Below are 20832 nucleotides of genomic sequence, written 5' to 3'. Positions count from 1 at the left end.
TTCTGTCATTTACTCACTCTCATGTTGTTGCAAACCTGTATAAATTCGTTTTGATGTACATGAAGCCCTATACGCTTCCATAGTAGGAAAAAAAGAATACTATGGAAGTGAATGGGGCTCATGAACGGTTTGGTTACAAACATTCCTCAAAATATCTTCCTTCGTGTTCATCAAAACAAAGAAATTTGTACTGGTTTGTAACAGCGTGAGTGTGCGCAAATGATGACACATTTTTTCATTTTTGGGTGAATATCCCTTTAAAACAATTAACATTTTGTTTGTAATAAAAAGCACACGTTAATAAACCACAATTAATATTTTCTCTGTGAGGTAAACTTTTGTGTTATATTTTTAAATATGCACTTTTTCAGTCTTGGTACAGAGTTTGTATGGCAATAATCATGTTTTGTTCCAATCTATGATTATATGAATAGGTAATACTTGGATACATTCTGTGTTATATTTTTCTTGTTTGTACACTTTGGATTGCTTGTTTTAAGCCTAACAAACCAGGATCTAAAATCTGACCTTTAAATCTTAATTTTTTACATTTTTAAAGTAGTTAAGTAGTGGTCTCTGAGATGACTGAATTAAATTCTTCATAAACGACTGACAAAAGTTGTGTTTTACCATTAAACAGCTGTGTGTCTGTGACTCGAACCTTTCGAACAAAACACTTTGTATTATCCATAAGAGATGTCAGAACAGTTCCGTTTCGTAACCTTTGTTTTAAACATTGGAGATTTGTCTCCCTGACTGTTAATATTCATTGCTCTGTATAAACTAGGTATACTTTTACATTTGTTGTGTTAAACTCGACGTCCTTGTGTACGTTCTCCGACATGAACTTTAAAAACCATAACGTTTCGTAATCACTGTCTGCTTATCACAAATTACGCTCCTTTAGTGACACGTACCTTTTTTAATGAATGCAGTTTAGATTTGGTTCGCCTTAAGATTGTTAAAATTACATATTAAAACACATTTGAAACGTGTTCAAGTAAAACCAAGTAAATTGATGTTTTATGCTTTTCAGGACATGACGTCACAAGAGCGGGTTTTAAAGTTATAAAATATGGAGCCCATTTATTTAGAATGATTAAATATAAAGATAAGTTACACAGCGATTCTGCATTTGAACGACGTTTCACTTGATTAAAAAATAAGAATATAAGCCTATAACAAATAAGCCTACTATGGGGTGAAAATACTGCCAAAACTTCACACACACACAAAACGTGTTTTACTCGCGCCCAACGATTCACAAACAAACTCAGTTTGAACGTGGTCATGAAATTCATTTTCAACTTCCATATGAAAAGTGGAAAGGCATGATTGGATACGTACAGCAATGCGCAGAGCGGTCGATATGTGACATCAAAGTACCGCGAGAGTCATTCGAAAGTAAGACTCTCGCGGTACTGTGATATCATACGACGGTCGGTCAGTGCGCGCCACACAGTTTTCTAATCAAATCTCGCGAGAACGCGTTCGCCACGCCTTCACTCCGGCGTTGCGATTTTCAAAACGGTCCAATGACAGAATGCTTTTGCTTGAACAGACCAATGAGATTTTTTAGCCCAGCGTTTTAAAGGTCTGTCTCATACTTGCACTGCCACAAGAGCTTTGGTTGGAAGCGGTAAGTTGGTGCTTTAATTTGATTGTAAACGATTTTCATAGATTTGTTAACTTTAACGTACATGTAAATGTTATTGCTAACTTTTATTTTACTTTTGTTGAGATAACTTAGGTGTGTTGTACGCACGCGCGTGTCTTTTCACTAATTCGTTGTTTTTCTATGTTTTAGGTTGCATATTTCACTATACTGTGATACGTCGAAGATTAATAAAATGTCTTCTGCAAACGAGAACACCGCACGTCTCACCCAGTTCAAAAACAAAGGCAAAGATGCGACTGTAAGTGGCGTGCACGTTGGCGTAACGTGTTTTCGGCTTTGTCTATTAACTTGGATAGCTTACAATTCTCGGTTCGTTGAGGTTTACTTTAGTAAAATTTGTTGTTTTTAGGAATTGAGGCGTCGAAGAATCGAAGTCAACGTTGAACTTCGTAAAGCAAAGAAAGACGAGCAGATCTTGAAAAGGAGAAACGTGAGCAGCTTTCCGGATGAGGCCACATCTCCCCTACAGGAGAAAAGTCAGAACTGTCAAGTATGTATTTTATATTCTTTAATTTATCAATCGCTCATTACTACTCAATAAACGAGCTATTAAGATATCGCACATCATAAAACGTGCTCTGTCCGATCAAGCTCAGCATTGGACGGTGGAAGAAATTGTAAATGGTGTCAACAGTACCAGTTTGGATACTCTGCTTCAAGCCACCCAAGCTGCCATTTAATAACTAGCAGATTATACCATATCTACACAGAAATATGCATGCATGTATGTGAGTGTAAAATATGAACCATTTCGTATGCAATTCAAATACAGGAAGTTGCTGTCAAGAGAGAGGCATCCACCCATTGACCGCATCATCAGTGCCGGTCTGATCCCAAAGTTTGTGAGCTTCTTGGGTTTGGTGGACTCTCCGCCCATACAGTTTGAGGCGGCCTGGGCTCTAACTAATATTGCATCTGGAACATCTGACCAGACCAGTGCTGTGGTCAATGGAGGAGCTGTCCCCGCATTCATCAGCCTCATCTCATCCCCACACGCTCATATTAGCGAGCAAGCTGTCTGGGCTCTTGGAAATATCGCTGGTACGTGTAATGCACCTGAAAAGCTTTATTTTTGTGATGTAATCTTGATTGCATGTTGTTTATGAAGGAATTTTGTTGTCTTGTTTTTAGGTGATGGCTCGGCGTACAGAGACAAAGTCATTAAGCATGGTGCTATTGCTCCTCTTTTAACGCTACTGGCTGTTCCTGACTTCTCTGTATTTGCTGTAAGTTGGTTAGAATAACTGTTAATAAGTAAGTGGTAATGTAGAGCCAGCTGGTTGTTGGTATCGCAATATAAACAGGGTGATCAGGGTTTATGTTTCTGTAACGGCCCGTTGGAAGTACATCAAATTTATATTCCGCTACTTGGATGGGTACACGACAAATAAGAAGTGTCATAACCCAAGAGACAAAATTCAAACAAGATGCGGTTTGGTTAATTATTTGTAAATATAATCTCATAATTTAAATATAAAACTTAAAACGTATTAAACTTCTTATCCAGATGAGGTGTTATCAGTTGTGTAAGGGATAATGCATAGGCAGCAGGTTATTGCAGAAATAAGCCCTGACAGTGTGATCTTGTATAACACTAAAGGGGCTTATTTTGTGATTAACTGGCTGTCTGTGCATTATCCTGCTTATTACATGGCTATTTACCTCCATAAGTAATGTAAGGAACTAAGGCTGCACAATTAATTGCATGCGATTGTCACGTGCATCTTGTCAGTAAAGCTGGTTCCTTGATTAGTAATAAATTGCCCATCAGATGCGCATGACAATCATGTGATCTATCGTGCAGCCCTATAAGGAACATTAACTATTGATTCGAAATTTTATTTGCTCATGTTTACGAATGCAGACCCTCCGCGAGGAAAACCTGTTTACTTTCGGGTTTAAAGGGATAGTTCACCCAAAGATGAAAATAATGTCATTGATGACTCAGCCTCATGTTGTTCCAGACTTGTAAGACCTCCATTCATCTTCGAAACACAGTTTAAGATGTTTTATATTTAGTCTGAGAGCTTGTTGACCCTTTATTGAAAATCTACATATGGTATACTGTCCATGTCCAGAAAGGTAAGAAAAACATAATCAAGGTAGTCCATGTGACATCAGTGGGTCAGTTAGATGTGTTGAAGTATCGAAAATACATTTTGGTCCAAAAATAACGACTTTATTCAGCATTGTCTTCAGCAATGTATTATCCTCAGACATGTTTGCGAGTTTTTCAAACTTAAAGCATGCGTCTCCCTCAGACTGTAAACAAAGCCCAGGCGCACAAAAAAAAAACTGCAAGAGCGCACCAGATAACACGTCAGCTGTGTCATACATCATCCGCATCAATGCAGTCATGTGACTTTAGTCTCGCGCATGCGCTTCACAACAGACCTGGAAGAGAAGACGATGCTGAAAAGTTGTAATTTTTGTTATTGGACCAAGGTGTATTTTCGATGCTTCAACACATTTTGGCTGACCCACTGATGTCACATGGACTACTTTGATGATGTTTTGTTGCCTTTCTGGACATGGACGGTGTACCGTACATGGATTTTCAATGAAGGGTCAACAAGCTCTCGGACTAAATCTAAAACATCTTAAAGGGATACTTCACCGATTTAGCATTCAGCTTTGTATCTGTAGAAACCCGGCAGTATTACTGAATGACCATGTTTCCCTCCATCATTTCCCCCTGAGAGGAGAGATATCTGCATTTTGGTTCTGCAAAAAAGTCCTCCGATGATGCAAAAATCGTCATATTACATCATCGGAGGACTTTTTTGCAGAACCAAAATGCAGATATCTCCCCTCTCAGGGGGAAATGGGGGAGGGAAACATGGTCATTCAGTAATACTGCCGGGTTTCTACAGATACAAAGCTGAATGCTAAATCGGTGAAGTATCCCTTTAAACTGTGTTCTGAAGATGAACAAAGGTCTGGTGAGTTTGGAACGTCATGAGGGTGAGTCATTATAGACATTATTTTCATTTTTGGGTGAACTATAACATGTCTTGTATTTAAGACAAGACATTCATATGTCATGAACACACTTTTTAGTATAATAATTTAAAAACATTTTCATATGTTATTAAAACACATTTATATTTCATTTTTGTGTAATATTAAAGTGTACCTGTCAAAATGATTTGCAGCTATGTTTTATTCGTTTTTAAGGCGGTTGTTATCTCGGAAAAACATACCTTGGTCAGTTGCGACATTCCAATCAAAATTGAGCATTTTAAAGCGCTGTATTACATTGTTAGTGGTTTACATGGGGTGCAGTTCTTTTCTAATTTACATTTTGGTTGTGAAACAACACCATCTCCATGTGGTTAAAAAGGTTCTAAGTACAGTATAAACTGTAGTGATCATGATTTGCCAGTAGGTGGCATCACAGCTTTAAAAATCAGCCCGATCTTCTTCTTCTGCAGCCTGGTTACCTGAGAAACGTCACTTGGACCTTGTCAAACCTGTGTCGTAATAAAAACCCTGCACCACCTCTGGAGGCAGTGAAACAGATTCTGCCAACCCTTATTCGTCTTCTGCATCACGATGATAAAGAAGTATTGGCAGACACCTGCTGGGCCATCTCGTACCTGACTGACGGGCCTAACGAAAGAATTGAGGTGGTGGTGCAGGCCGGTGTGGTTCCTCAATTGGTGAAGCTGCTGGGTTGCGGGGAGCTTTCCATTGTGGTAAGGATTTTTCTTTCTTTACATGACTTTCTTTACATTGCATTTGAAATATTCTAAAAGTGTCCCTTTGTTCCCCCTGCAGACTCCTTCACTGCGCTCCATTGGTAACATTGTAACCGGTACAGACGAACAGACTCAGGCGGTACTCGGTGCTGGTGCGCTCTCCATGTTTCCTGCTCTTCTGCGCCACCACAAGAACAACATCCAGAAGGAGGCCGCCTGGACCCTGTCCAACATCACCGCTGGCCGGGACTATCAGATTCAAGAGGTCATCAATGCTGGCCTTGTGCCTTACCTAGTTGATGTTCTCAGACGGGTATGTTGACCACATAGACATGTACAATCATTTGTAGGTGTGCTAAACATCGTATCAAACTTATTTTCTCTCTCCTACGGTTTGCAGGGTGACTACAAGACCCAGAAGGAGGCTGTGTGGGCAGTGACCAACTACACCAGCGGAGGCACTATTGAGCAAGTGATTTACCTTGTTCAGGCCAACGTACTGGAGCCTTTGTTGAATCTCCTCTGCACTAAGGACAGCAAGACTATTCTGGTCATCTTGGATGCAATCACCAATATCTTCTTGGTATGATTTGCTTTTCAGTCTCTTCAGGGATTTTAATTTAGCTTTGGACAAGTTATGTTCATATATAAACTTGGCATTTTGTTTATTTTTTTCCTTATTTGATGATATTTTTTAGGCTGGTGAGAAGATCAATGAAGTTGAAAAACTTTCCTTGATGATTGAAGAATGTGGTGGCCTAGACAAAATCGAAGCTCTGCAGACCCACGAAAATGAATCGGTCTACAAGGCTTCCCTTAACCTTATAGAAAAATACTTTTCTGGAGAGGTGCGTTAAATGTTATTTCTAACCATTATGTAATTTTACTATGGTTATACCATAGGTGTAGCTTGACATTTTGAGATTGGGGGGCCAGACTGGTCTTGTAGTATCTACAGGGTTCCCACGGGTCCTTGAAATCCTTGAAAGTTTGTGAATCTGGGGAAAAAATTCAAGGCCCTGGGAAGTTTATGAAAATATACATGCATAGATGCAGGCCATTGAAAGTGCTTGAATCTATTTTATGCAAGAAGTTTTCTTGAAAAAAATCTGTATTGGACTGATGTATAAATGAGACTTAATCGAGTGGCACATTTTAATTAATACAGATATTATTACCAAATAAACAATTTTTCAAGAAAATATAAGAATGTAAATTAATATGTATATTTCTCATGGAATATAATTTATTTTATAAAAATCTTTTTAGCCAATAGGGGCCAGGCCCCCTGCAAGCTCCACCTATATAATATATATATATATAATATAAACCTATAATTATGGCTTAATTTATACAATCTGCTTTTCCTCATTGTTTGTATTTTTGTCTTTAACTTGCAGGAGGAAGAGGATGAATGTGTCGCCCCTGAAGCTACGTCTGATGGCTACGCGTTCCAGATTAATGAAAACCAAAGCACTTTCAATTTCTAAAAACTTTGATCTGTAATATTTTTGTGCTATTGTTCTGTAAACCACTTGTCCTGTTCATTTGTTCGTCTTACAGACTTCTTGCTCTGATCTGTACATACTAATCTGTTTCAATTTTATTTGTTGTAAATAAAAATGAAAAGAGAAAAAATGTGTCTGGATTCAATCTAAGCTTAAAACATAGCAACGTGGACTTATATAAGTGATCCATATATATGTTATAAGTGTGTGGCACGGCTCTTATGAAGCCTCTCCAATAATAACTAGCTCTGATGTCACCGTTGGGGCGGTTTGGTAGCTTAGCAGATGCCAGACACCTTACAAACCACATTTCCTCAATTCAGTCGCCTGTAGCCATACAACTTTTTCCCCAAGGTCTCCTTGGAAGACTGGCTGCAACCTTTATCAACCATGCAGGGAACTTCACGCGCTCTTTATAAGCGGATCAGTGACGAGATCTAGGATCTTTACTTTCGCAGACGGCAGAAATACGAGCAGTGTGTAAGAGCCGAGCGAGAGTTGTATGAATGTAGACATGGCAGGGCAGTGCACATCCGGGCCACAGTACCGTGACTCCATTATTTTCTGTTCACTGTGAAACTGGCGTTGAGGGAAACCAAAAAGCAACTCTATCACACTCTACTCGGTTTTTTCTGACATCGTCCGCCTGGAGAAAGGAAGAGGACATGTCTAACCAAGGAGTTAGAAGAAACGGACCCGTAAAATTGCGTTTAACAGGTAAGAGATACGCAACATCGCACGGTTTCGTCCGAAACTGGCTAGCTGGCTAACCGCTACCGCTGTGAGCCATTGTGGCTTTAAATCTCAACGTTTTGGGTTCACGTGTAGATAACAACTCATCTCTGCTCATATGTGAATGATTAATTATTGTTTATGCCTCATAACACGCTATTTAAATTATGAGGCGCAAACCGAAACTGGCGGCTTGTTTCAACATTGTAGCGATGTTACGCTCTTTAGCAGGCGACGTCATAATGGAGCCACATACACGCGCAAACCCAACAATAATAACATTTCTTTTGGTTTCATTGTTTACATAGTTTCCAACTGCTTATGTTGAGAGAAATAAATTTATTAAAATATGGCAAATACAGCTAAAGTTTACATAAACGAGTATGATGACTTGTAAGAGTCGTTTGACTAACGTGGTCTGCTGATTTAGTGTTAATTATTTTCCAAACTTGCAAAGATAAAGCGTGCACGCATGTTTATTTTTGTAATCCATGGCACTGTTTTACAAAATAGAAATGTTTTGGAAATAAAGATTTTGGAAATCGCCTCGCTTGGATCACATTCTGCTATATAGCATGATGCTAGTCCGTAAGGATTTAATATCATCGGTGTAACGTTAATTGAAATGTTTGCACCATGTGCCGATGTAAGCTCCAGTTACTAGTTATACTTAGAAAATGTGCTAAATGTAATCGCATTGATGCTGAGGGGTGCGACATCATTACTGTGCAGTATTTACTATACACAAATGTTAGCAATGTGTAAATAGATGTTTGAATGTTTTTGATGTTTAACTGGTGTTCATAGATACTAGTTTTTTTCATTTGATTATTTTCATAGTAAGAGTGCAATTGTTTAGCCAAAGTAGAAATTTTACATTTTGGGGAAAATCAAATGGATATGTGTGCATTTATTATATGCATCATGTATGTGGTCATGTAAGTAATGTAATGTATTGTAGTATCTGTTTACTATGATCAGCCTGTAAGTATGCACTATGATCCTAATATTGTAGTATTCATCATGACCCAGCAGTGTTGATGTGGGAGGAAGTAGCTGTCTCTGAGACTGTAAGATTAGGCTGTGGCACTCCTGAGATGTCTGGCTCTCGCATATAGAAAGAGATCATTTTCCTCTCTAGTTGCTTAAATGAGCTATTTTCACTTCACAGTGGGTTGGAGTGAAAATTGACTTTTACAAAGACTGACCTTCTGTCTGCTCGTACTTTCCCACCATTTCCCAGTGCTATACTATATAAACAAATTACGGTAACACTTTACATGAATGCTGTATTTGTTTACATTAGTAAATCCATTAGCTAACAGGAACCAATCGCAAACAGTACTTCTACAGCATTGATTAATCTTAGTTTATGTTCGTTTCAACATTTACTAATATATTTTTTCAAATCAAAAGTTGTATCTGTTAACATTAGTTAATGCCGATAAACTAACATGAAAACTGCATTGGCATTAACATAAACAAGGATTAAAAAATACATTTTAAAATCAAAAGTTGTATCTGTTAACATTAGTTAAAGCCAATGAACTAACGTGAAAAACTGCATTGGTATTAACATAAACAAGGATTTAAAAAGGATGATAAACTGTATTGCTTGTTATGATACTAATGTTAACAAATACAACCTTTTTGTAAAGTGTTACCAAAATTACCTCCATGATCATTTAGAATTTAATATCACATTTAGGCATTTAACAAACGCTTTTATCCCCAAAAACGTAAATGTATCAAGGCGACTTTATAGCGGCTGTCGTTAAGTTTATTTTTGTCCCAAGCTTGGACGTTCATTGAAGGTTGATGTTGACTCACCCTGAAATGTATGACATTTAAAACAGTTCTTTAATTTTCATAAATGGTTTTCAAGTTGACTATTTAAATTGTTCATATGTGCCTTGTTGCGTAAATGAAAAATCTGATCTAAAAACATTTTCTGGTTTGTATTCCATAATTTCATGTTAAAACGATTAAGGCATAGATTTATGGATTTCTGGTGTAATCCAAACTAAAGTTTCTCTTATTTGGGAGTACGGGATGAGCGCTTTCTATTGATTTTACTTGTTTCATTTACATTTTTGCCAGTGACCTTCATTAACTTAGTAAATCTTCTTAAACATGACAACGAAAATCATCCTAAATGTTCATCTTGTCAAAATCCATTGTCCATTAAACATATCCTTCTAGACTGTTTTTCTTTTACGCCTGTGAGAAATCTTTTTTACTCTGATACTTTTGAAAAGGTTATTAATCAAGTGAATCCAAATATGGTTTTAAGATTTCTAGAGGAAATATATTTTAAACATCTTTTTTAATCTTCCTTTATTTAATTATACTTTTTTCCCACCATGAATATAGCCTTAGAAGCTGGTATGGCGTTTAAAGCCCTTTTCACACAGAAATTCCGTTAAATACCCGTAAAATGCATCCTGGATTTTTCCGGAATAGTTAGAGTTTTTTTCGTTCACACTGCCAAGATTACACGGCATCTGATGGTCCCGGAAAGACACTTGACATGTTGAAAGTCCCGCCCTCTCTTCCACGCAGCATCTGAAGTTTGCATATTATATATTATTTCTCTCTCCAGAAACAACTCGCATGCATTTTTGTTTATGATAAGACCACAAAGGAGCGCGTGAACGCACAGTTCTATGCTGGTGAATGATCTCAGCTTCAGAGTGAATATTTGACGAGCTCCCTGATTTCTGCTTTGATACAGTTTTCAGACATTTCTCATCGTGATTGTTTATATGCATTTAAAACCCGCATTTTGAGGAGCTAAACAATATATCTCGTTGGGATGACATGCGGGTATTTTCGTTTATTATAGCTCAAATGAGCACGTGACGCGATATTCTTTTATGCTGCTGAATGATCTCCGTTTCAACACAGTAAGTAACGAGCTAACTTACCTGATATCTGCTTCAGTCTAGTATGCTGACATTTCTCGTCGTGAATGTTGAAAATCCCTCATTTTAAAGAGTTGAACCAACTTAATGTTGCCATGACACACGCGTCCTCACTATGGCACGTGCGTCATTGTTTATGCGTCTCATATATCATTTTCTGATAACTGCTTCAATCTAGTTTGCAACATTTCTCGTGGTGAATTTTTATATGCATGTTATCTCTCGTTGTAAGGAGCTGAACCATAACTTGTGTTGTGATGATGACGCGCGCATCCTCACTTCGACACGCCCTTTACGGCATTCTTGTTCACACAGAGGGTTACCCGCGTATCTTACTAGGTCCTCTTTCTGGCAACGATCCCAGAAGATTAACGGAACGAGTTTTTGTTCACACAGACGCTTGTCTGGCAATTTTACGGGTATTTTCTGGGACCAGAGGTCTGTGTGAATGGGGTATAAAAGAAAGAAAGAAAGAAACATGACGACGAGATTTGTTTAAAACACTTGACTACATTGCATGTTCTGATCTCTTAACACATCTTGCTCTTGTTAATCCTGATAGATTACAATATTTTGTGGTAATCTTCTAGGTCACATTTATTTAGATTGAACTGTTCTAATACAAATAGTTAAACAAACAAGAGTGGACCATGTTTTGAATGAGAGAGTGAGATGACAGCGCCCGTGTTTGATGTACCTCCAGGATCAGCGCTCATGCAAATTCCAAGTCTTTCCACTTGTAAAAAGCAGCCAAATGAAATATTTAAACATGCACATTGTCTGATCAAATGAAATCGAGAGACTAGTGGACGATTAGGGCTGTAGTCTTATGTTTATGGCAGCTGGCTACTGTTCAATGTCGGGTTTTGATGCTAATAGTCTGATATCATTGCCTGTTAATTACCGAGCGAATATGCAAGGTTCCAAGGGGCGAGCCTTGCGGGATCTCGTGCGTTTATGGAGCAGGGCCTTGCAGACTTGTGGTGCTGAGTGGCATTCGTGGAATGCAAACTCGCTGTGGAAATCAAGAGGACTTCCCATCCTCCTTTTTTAACTCTCCAAATATGTCTCATAGCAAAACCTTCGTATGGATTTAATGATTTATTGCATGTTTTACTACAGCTACCGCTCTTTTTTTACTGTAACCTGTCGTTGCTGCAACTTTCCTTAGTAGTAACTTTGTGTTAAGTGTTTTGCTTTGTATTGGTGAAGCAGGATTATAATATTATGTTTTCGTTGGTTAACTCTGCTTGGAACTAAACTTGCATTTGCATAGCTAGCTGTTATTAAGCAAAGCCTATGGCCATGTGAATCACAAAAGGAATGACGAAACAATTCAGAAGAAAAACATTTGGATGTGTTTTGGTAATAAGAATTTGGAAAATGTAAAAATTTGTTTTCATACATATTGATCGTAGATGCAAAATCTTATTTCTTTTTGGACAGGGTAACAAATTGTTTAAGATTAATCTGTATGCTAGCTACATTGGGGGGGTGGATATAGACAAGCACTTTAGGGTAAGCAAGGATGAAAAGTTGTCATCCACAAAACATCCACAAAGGAAAGTTTAAGAGTGGAATTTCCTGGAGTTTTACATCAGTTCTGTCTGGCATACAGTGTGAGTCACTTCACCATCATTTTCTGCCCTTCCTCACTGTGAGAACCATTTCTATGCGAATCCATGTGTGGTTTGGCATCTCTCCACTTTCCTTTCTGTTTTTCTTTATGCTTTTATTAACTCTTATATCACAATTACAGTTGTCTGGACATGCTTTACTGTAAATAGTACTGCCTTGTTGTCTCCTGGCTGTATACAATGATCGTAAAGGCTTGAGTTTAGTGAGTTCATATTCTGACTGTGGATCTTGTAGGAATTGTATCTTGTTTGTTTTCTTGCATTTGACCCAAAAATGTTGTCATTATTTACTCACTCGATTGATATTTAAAACCTGTGAGAGATAAAACCGTTATTGTGCGATTAAAATATAAATTGCATGCTGCTGGGCCAATGTGTTTGTTGTGCTGCGTTCACACCAGCCGCAGTAGAGGCGTCAAGTGCGAGTGATTTCAATGTTAAGTCAATGTAAAGACATGTTTACGCGCGTCTGGAGGTCTTGTGGTGCAAATGATGCGTTTAGCGTGGCGTAGTAGATGCAATTCCGCCTCATTCGCGTGCCTAGTTTGCGCGAATGACGCGAATTGAGCATTGCTGCGGGAAACATGTGAGTTGAAAAATTTGAACTTTGGTGGAAAAATGCGCCATGTTAAGCTATGTCAGGAGCTTGCTTTAGTAGTGACGTGATTACAGGAAGCGAGCAGAGTCGCAGAAGCCTCTACCATGATGCAAATTTCCGCGCAAATGACTAGAATTTCACGTGCAGGCTTCCACGTGCGAATGAAGTGAGTAATCGCGATCGCGTTTGCTGTGAATCCAGCATTAGGCACTTCAAAGGCACCACTGCTTTGACATATGTAGCCTATTGCAACACTTACCTTATTAAAAGTAGAAATGCAACAATATATCTGCCAATAATTGATATTGTGTGATAAAAACAGCCGATAGTCATGCCCGATAGAAGTTTTTTGTGATTGTTGCGGGCAAAAATACTTGCACGTTTTCTTAAAAAATGCGATAGAATATGCGGGATATTTATGCAATTTTATGCGAAGAAATTGCGAGAACTTTAAAATACTGTGGGAACTTGCAAAAACTGTTTTCAGCTTTTCAATAATATTCACGTCACATAATTACGTCACTTCATAACGTTCCCATGGCAACAGGGGACATAGCCGCGCTTGTGTGAGGTAAATGCAAAATTTTTAAACTTTCTGCTAATATATATATGTGATTTTTGCTATGAAAATGCAAGGATTATGAAATCATGCAAGCCCCGCATATTTTGAGCACGGATATCTGCAATTTATGCTGCAAAAGTTCAGCATATTGGAAAAATGCTTCCCCATATGCGGACTTTGGCTGATTATGCGTTAAATCAAAGAAAATGTTAAGAAATATTACTGAATTATATGAATGAATAACATTCAGAATATGTAATATTCAGAATGTAGTTGCAGCTTAACCCGTTAATTGGGGGGACACCTACATTTATTTCAATATTTTCTATGTAAATGTTAATCTATCATGACAAACTATATATTGTTGGAAAGGTCTAAGAATGTAGTTTTCATATTTCAAAACCTTTTAGCAGTAATAATAATGCAGTAACTGTAATTTATTCATTTGTGACACAAGTATGCAGCAAAACTCACAGCAAACCAGCACAAACCTCAGTTTTTTGACAATTTTATGTATTAAAAATAATACTATATTGCATTTTTATTTATTACAAATAAATGTAAACTGCTTTAAAAAAAATGAATATTTTCACCTCCAGACACTTCCGTAATAAACGTTGAAGTGTCTTCTTTAAAACAAAAAACTACCAAAATTAAAACCAAAATTAGGCTTCTAGACCAAAAAAAAGGCCAGAGTTATACTAATTTAAAGGTGTATATCACCTTTTCACCAACCCCTCACTCAAAAAGGGCTGTGCCAGTTAAAGGGTTTTAATGCAAGTTAAAGGAGCAGTGTGTAAATTTTTGTGGCATCTAGTGGTGAGGTTGCGAATTGGAACCAACGGCTCAGTCCACTCTCACCCCTCGCTTTTGAAACGCATAGAGAAACAATGGTAGCCGCCACCAGAAAAACATGTTATCAACGGAGGCAACTTAGTAAAAAATGTGTCCGTTAAGGGCTTCTGTAGAAACATGGCGGCACAAAATGGCGACTTCCACGTAAGGGGACCCTCAGTGTATGTAGAAAAATGTCTCATTCTAAGGTAATAAAAACACAATGGTTCATTATAAAAAGGTCTTTATACACCCCTGATAATTTAGTTTTGTATATTATTTTGCAATTCTGTCAAGAGATCCTTTTAAAAAAATACACACTGCACCTTTAATATAACCACTGAACTATCGGCAGATATCAGTCGGAATAATCGTATTGGTGGAAAACATCGGTGCATCTCTAAAAAAAGGGTTAAATAAATGCATGTTTTCGAAGTCACAGAGTTACCGTGTAAAATAATTGTGATTATGATTTTTACAAAAATAATTGTGATTATGATTTCGCCCATAATTGAGCAGCCCTAGATTCATCTGTGCATGATATTTCGAGGAAATAAACTTGATCTTTGTAATTAAAATGGAAATTACTCAAAGTAAATAGATTGCAAACACTGTTTCATGTTGACTTTAAGCACGCAACAGTTATTACGTCCAACACTGGATTTATGGTCTACAGCTGAGATTCTGACATTGACTTTATTAAAGAGAGTTTAGATGAAAGTGTTCATTTGGCAGACAAGTTTATTTGAGACAATTGTCCTTGTCTAATTGTGATGTAATAGTTAATGGAATGCCACAAGAATTTGGACTTCATTCCAGCCATGTGGGTCTCCAGACAGGGCCCTGATAAAAACACCATGTTTAGCTGCATATGGCTGCCGACGGCGCTGCCAAATTTCCGAGTTGCATTCTAGCGCCGAATTTAGAGGGCAGGGGGAAAACAAATCGAAAGCAGGCGAAAAGTAATTGTGCGCCATTTGTAAACGTTTTTCTTCTCCGACCGAGAGCTTTCGAATGATTGAAATCGTTCCACCAATTAATAGACTGAGACTGGATTTCCTGTTGGTTCAGCTGCTCCGCTTGAAGGCAGAGACGGTTCTGCTTACAAACCGCTGCATCTGAACTCCAGCGGCCAGATAAGAGCTACAGCTGCCATGAAAATGCAGACGGAGGCCTTTTAAATGCGAGTCTGCGCAGAGGGCTGCACCAACTGCTGCGCTGTGCAATAGTTCAGAACAGGTGTAAGGATGGAAGTGTTTATGTTTGTTATTCAGGTCTGAGAGCACTAATGTGGTCTGCTTTCTGTTTTTTTTAAACATTGATGGACCGGGTTAGAAGGGGGAAACGTGATCTTGGATCAGGAACTGGCTTGTGGTCCGATGCCAGCTGAGACAAGTCTGTGTATGACTTGCACCGCGTCTGGCTGAAAATGAAAACATTTGGCTAGACGTTCCTCATTAGCGCTCTTTAATTCTCAAGATCAAGGGCAGCTTGTAAAATACATAGATTTTTTTATGGCTAGCTGTGCATATATGGTAATAAACTTGCATAGACTGAGTATACTAGAGCGGTATGATTATATCAGATTTTTTTTAGTACTGCATTAAAAATCTGGTTGTTTCTAATAAAGAGACTGAGAAATGATTATACTATTGCTAAAACAACATATTTAATGGTGGCCTAAGCCTATATATAATAATTTATACTCTTGTATTGAGTCAGAAAGGGACAGACTCGGATAATGTTTAGATTTTACCAAACAATGGCTTGAAACAACTAGGGCTGGGTATCGATTCAGATGTTCCAGATTTGATTTCGATTCTCGGTGTGATTCCGATTCTTGGATGATTTTTATACTCGTTTCTCGATTCAACTCGAATATAGATTTAATACAAATACTATATTTATAAAAAAGAACAATGAACATAAGTTTACAAGTGGGTAATTAATAAAAAAAATTAAGAGCCACAAACCTGTATACACGTTTTTATTTTGGGTACACTTGGGTACATTAAAACAGAACCCATCTCTAATATGCAAATGCAAGATAAAAAAAACCGATTTGTGGCCTTTGAGAATCGATTTTTAATCGCCACGTTTTAAAAAACGATTAATCGAAAAATTTATTTTTTGCCCAGCCCTAGAAACAACGTAGCAGAGGTTAAATTACAATCCAACAAGTTGGGTTTGTGCTTTTTTTATCCAACGCTGGGTTAAAAATAACCCAGCATTTTAAGTGTAATAGCCTTATTATTACAACATTGACATTACTGAAATCAAATTGCTACTGCATTTGTATTTTTTTATATTTTCTATTAAAATAACTATATTGTGAAATAAAAATTAAGCATAACATAGAGTAAAACCTGGAATATAGTTTGTTTTTATTTGTATGCGAACATACGTGAAGAATTGAATGCATAGCCTAGCAAAGCATAGTTTATTTCACTCAAACGTGTACACGGACGTTTAATGCACATTGCGAAAAAACGCAATGCCGCTCCTGGGGCTAGCGCATGCGCAACCTTACGCATGCAAATTCGCCATTGCTTGTACGATGCACACATACTATTCCTATGACAAAATTAGCCTCATGCAATGTACACGGACTCCCGTTAAGTGTAAAAACGAAACTTTTCTTTTACTCGTATTGTGCATTAAGGTGTTGGTCACTCATAGGTCCTTTTATATTAAAATAATTTTTCTTGACCACGCTCTCTCATTCTAGTTTTTCATTCTCGTTTTGTCGTTTCAATTTAATTAAATTTGTCTTGTTGTTGTTTTTTATGTTCCCTCGCTGATTATCTTCATGGCAATACAGTTCAGCCGGCTTTAAAGCATGACATAATGAGACGTCATGCCAACTTGTATTTAAACACACTTAAACTAATTGTCTTTGTTTGACAGCAGAGTTGAGGTCACATAACTTGCTCACCTCAGTTTGTGTGTCTGTTTCTCATTACTTCTGTAGACCCTCAGCTGTGTTGGAGATCACACAGTGATTTGTTCTGTAATATCGGCCTGGTTTGCTCCAACGGATTGCCTTTTAATCTCATATGTAATCTTAAAGCTATCTACTCTCATCTAGAAAGCCGGATGAGCATTTCCAATAGTGATTTTATGATACGGATGTACATTAAGTAACAGTTTTATGTAGGTCTATACGGTGACACGATTGAAATCTAGCCTAAGTTGTAAACGGTTTTAAAGTCAGGTCCTTCTTATATAGTAAGCAGGTCAGTTCATGTCTTTTGCCAGACTGGTTCAACTCCAAGTGACTTCAGTGAGATCAGATTCAGACGTAAACTTCACCATCTCAGGTAAAAGTGGGCTTGTGCTCGTGAGCCACACACAGCGGTGGTCTCGTTTGGGAACAGATCCTAATGTTTACCTGTAGCAGCTCCAAGTGCACCTAGGCCGTCTTCCAGACTTCCTGTGGTCTGCATTGTTTAGTCTGAGTCCACTGCACCAGACCTTCATCCTGCAGTGCAGAACGTCCTGCTTGTAGTAGGTTTTCCTTTTACTTTAAGTGTTAAAAGTCTGCGTTATATGGCCCACAGCTTCGGGTATTTACATTTTGTAATGGATAGTTTCCTTTCTTGATGCTGATTAGTCAGTAGTACAGGATCTCATCCAAATTCGTAACTTTTTTCGTATATATTTATACAATCTCACTTGTGTATTGTAGTACAATCTGCTTTTTTGATCACCGTACGTTTTTTGTATGTTTCCCATTCTTGGGATTTTATACTAAATCGCCACCTCATGAAATAGTTACGTTTACCAGTTAGATTGCGTTATTGTGAATAAACAACTCACATTTGTGTCATCTTAACCACAGAGGATTGTTTGTGTTGCATATAGCACCATTCGGTTAATATTTATAGGTGGAAAAAATTACATTTTATATAAACATTGTATCTTGTATATTTCATTTTGTGCTAGTAAATTAATAAAACCAATAACACATTTATAAATGACCAGTAGGGCTGTGTCGTATCACGGTACATGGGGTTGTTGTACGATACTATGCGGTGCATTGCAATGCTGTAAGGTTGACGGTATATTGGGGTACCGTATTTTCCAGACTATAAGTCGCTCCGGAGTATAAATCGCATAAGTCAAAAATGCTTTTTGAGGAGGAAAAAAACATCGCACTGGACTATGAGTTGCGTTTATTTAGAAAATAATTTCACAAACCAAAGCCGAAGAACAGACATTGATCTGGAAAGGCAAGTTATTCAACTAAACAATAGCGCAGAACACCAGGCTGAATAGGTGTCTGTATATGTTAACATAATATTACCATTTATTCACTGAACACAATCGCATATCGAACATACCTGGGAGGCTGAATAGGCTAAATTAGCATGACAAGCCAAATCAAGTTCCCGAGGTCATTCCACATCACTGAATCCATTCAATTACATAAATACAGGAGGACTCTCGTGGCTGTCTTGGTTCATATAAAATAATTTTGACTAGTGCTGCAACGACGCGTCGACGTCATCGATTACGTTGACTACAAAAATACATTGACATGCGTAAAATACGTCGACGCGTCACGCTGTTTAAATTCATCTCGCATAATAGCGGCTTCTGCTCCTGGCAGTATTTCACATACATTGATTTGTTTGTGTGCGCCACAAAATCAACAATGGCCGCAACATTTAAATTTTTATTTTCATTTAAAACGGCTTCATTTATTGTTGTGAGCGCTCAGTGGTGCCTCTCTTGTGCGTGCGCTCTCTCTCTCTGCGTGAAGCCCCTAGACAGCGCCTCTCATACATGACACGGAGTGAAAGAATTAAAAGTTGGCTGTGTTTTCCATGCGGAATCCTCTATGTACTTGCATTTTCACGTAAACGTCAGATGTTACTGACAGAGAAGACGACTGATTCGAGTTTATCATGAAAGGTTAGCAGTATTTTCCCACACACACTGGTTCTCTGTGTGCTTGTGCGCGAGCTCTCTCTCTCCTATGCCCGCGCATGTCTTCTGTAGTAACTCTGTGTAATGGCAATTTTTAAATTTGCGCCGAATTGTCTGCGATGTCGCGTTTATAAATCAAGATTTTAGTAACTTAGTAGTTAAAGTAACAGCTGGTTGGATTAAACACAAGGTTATTGGGTCATGTTTAGTCACTATTTTTATAGTCTTTATGTCTGACAACAGAACAGATAATATGTGAAAATAGCATTCAGTTGTGTTAAAATACAATAAAACAAACAATGACTGTCAGATCAGACAGAGAGTAGAAAAACAGATGTATCTAACAGATTAAATAGCTAATCAAAAAAAGAACACTATATTAATAATAAAAAATAATCGTTAGGGTAGTCAACTAATTGGAAAAATAATCGCTAGATTAGTCGACAGAAGAAATAGTCGTTAGTTGCAGCTCTAATTTTGACATATAAATTGCACCTGACTAGAAGTTCCAGGACCCGCCAAACTTTGAAAAAAGTGTGACTTATAGTCCGGAAAATACGGTATTTCTTGTTTTGGGAATAGAATAGAATAGGATATAATTTTAGGAAAGCTGACATTAGCAATAAGAAGAGTGCTAGCAATAGGGGTGTAAACTCAAAACAACTGCCATAAATTTTGTATGATAAAAAAAAATCGGTATTGGGTATTATTTTTTTTTAAGAATCAATACAGTATCTCAAACTAAATATCCTGATGTGTATCAATATTTTTTTACACCACTAATGAGCAATATTTTGAATATAGCCACCGCTAAAAGAAGTGACTGTATTAGCAATATAGCATGTCGTCTTGTACCTTTTTCGCTTAAGTATGTCTTATCTCAAGTTATAAATGATAGTATTGTTGAGATTATTATTACTAATCTTCGGTTACTGATTTTTATGAAATTGTGGCATAATTATAAGAACACATTCAATTGTGTTTTAAAGACCAGTTTTGATTTTTAGTCCTGGTCTGACTAAAAGGTCATCGGCGAGAACTGCTGGTCAACCAGTGTGGTCTTTCTGGTGAAGTTTGGGTGTGACATCACAACACTAGCATAGCTGGTTACCACCAATAGTCTTTATAAGGGAATTTTGCAAAGACGTTTTTATTGTCATGGATTTAAATGCTCATTTTGCTCAAATCCTTTCCGCTATAATTATATGACATCTTTGATGAAGTGAATTATACCTTGATTAATTTAAGTTAATCAAAAGTTCAACACACTTAAACTTTCAATCAACCTGAAAGTGAGCAATCAAGGAAAATCTTCGTTTTAAAATTTCCCAAATTGGTTTAGTGAAATCATGTTTCTGGGGTTTTCCCTTCACCTTAATTCTCAAACTCGTTCGAACGGTGAAATCAGCTGTTTGTTGTTGGCGAACCGCAATCCTTAGCAACAACGAAAGACCTTTTCAAGAAAATTTGTGCGGTCGGTTTCTGCAGAAAACCACATGCTTGTCAACTATAATATCTTTGGCACGATGAAGGAACGCTGATCTGAGACTGAACTGCTAATGTTCCCCAGCTATCTTTTGTTTGATCTGACTTGTCGGCCAAGATGAACGCAGTTACGTTTGGCTGTGCAATTTATGTTGCTTGACTCTTGGTTATATCATTATATTGATCGTGTTATATTGATCATTTTTTAGACAGCGTTCGTTCTTGTAAATCCCCCAGTGCA

The 20832-nt window shown here is 37.6% G+C and overlaps 2 protein-coding genes across 2 annotated transcripts in view; both read left to right on the top strand.

Moving 5' to 3' along the window:
* The first annotated feature begins 1494 nt into the window (after positions 1–1494).
* On the top strand, positions 1495–6989 carry kpna2 (karyopherin alpha 2 (RAG cohort 1, importin alpha 1)). The gene is made up of 11 exons (XM_073857568.1): positions 1495–1639; positions 1808–1916; positions 2028–2169; positions 2270–2353; positions 2450–2719; positions 2810–2904; positions 5113–5376; positions 5459–5692; positions 5780–5962; positions 6078–6227; positions 6780–6989. The coding sequence occupies exons 2-11, from the start codon at positions 1851–1853 to the stop codon at positions 6867–6869; spliced, it is 1578 nt and encodes a 525-aa protein (XP_073713669.1). The 5' UTR covers positions 1495–1639; positions 1808–1850; the 3' UTR covers positions 6870–6989.
* A 166-nt stretch (positions 6990–7155) lies between these two features.
* smurf2 (SMAD specific E3 ubiquitin protein ligase 2) overlaps positions 7156–20832 on the top strand; it is a 72942-nt gene continuing 59265 nt past the window's right edge. The window contains exon 1 of the mRNA XM_055194664.2: positions 7156–7604. Within this exon, the coding sequence (XP_055050639.1) occupies positions 7553–7604 (52 nt within the window). The 5' untranslated portion in view covers positions 7156–7552. The remainder of the gene's footprint in view (positions 7605–20832) is intronic.

This window comes from Misgurnus anguillicaudatus, chromosome 19, assembly GCF_027580225.2.
Source record: "Misgurnus anguillicaudatus chromosome 19, ASM2758022v2, whole genome shotgun sequence".
Classification (NCBI taxonomy): domain Eukaryota; kingdom Metazoa; phylum Chordata; class Actinopteri; order Cypriniformes; family Cobitidae; genus Misgurnus; species Misgurnus anguillicaudatus.
Note: the sequence above shows the minus strand (reverse complement) of the source record. Positions and strands in the feature narration are given on the sequence as shown.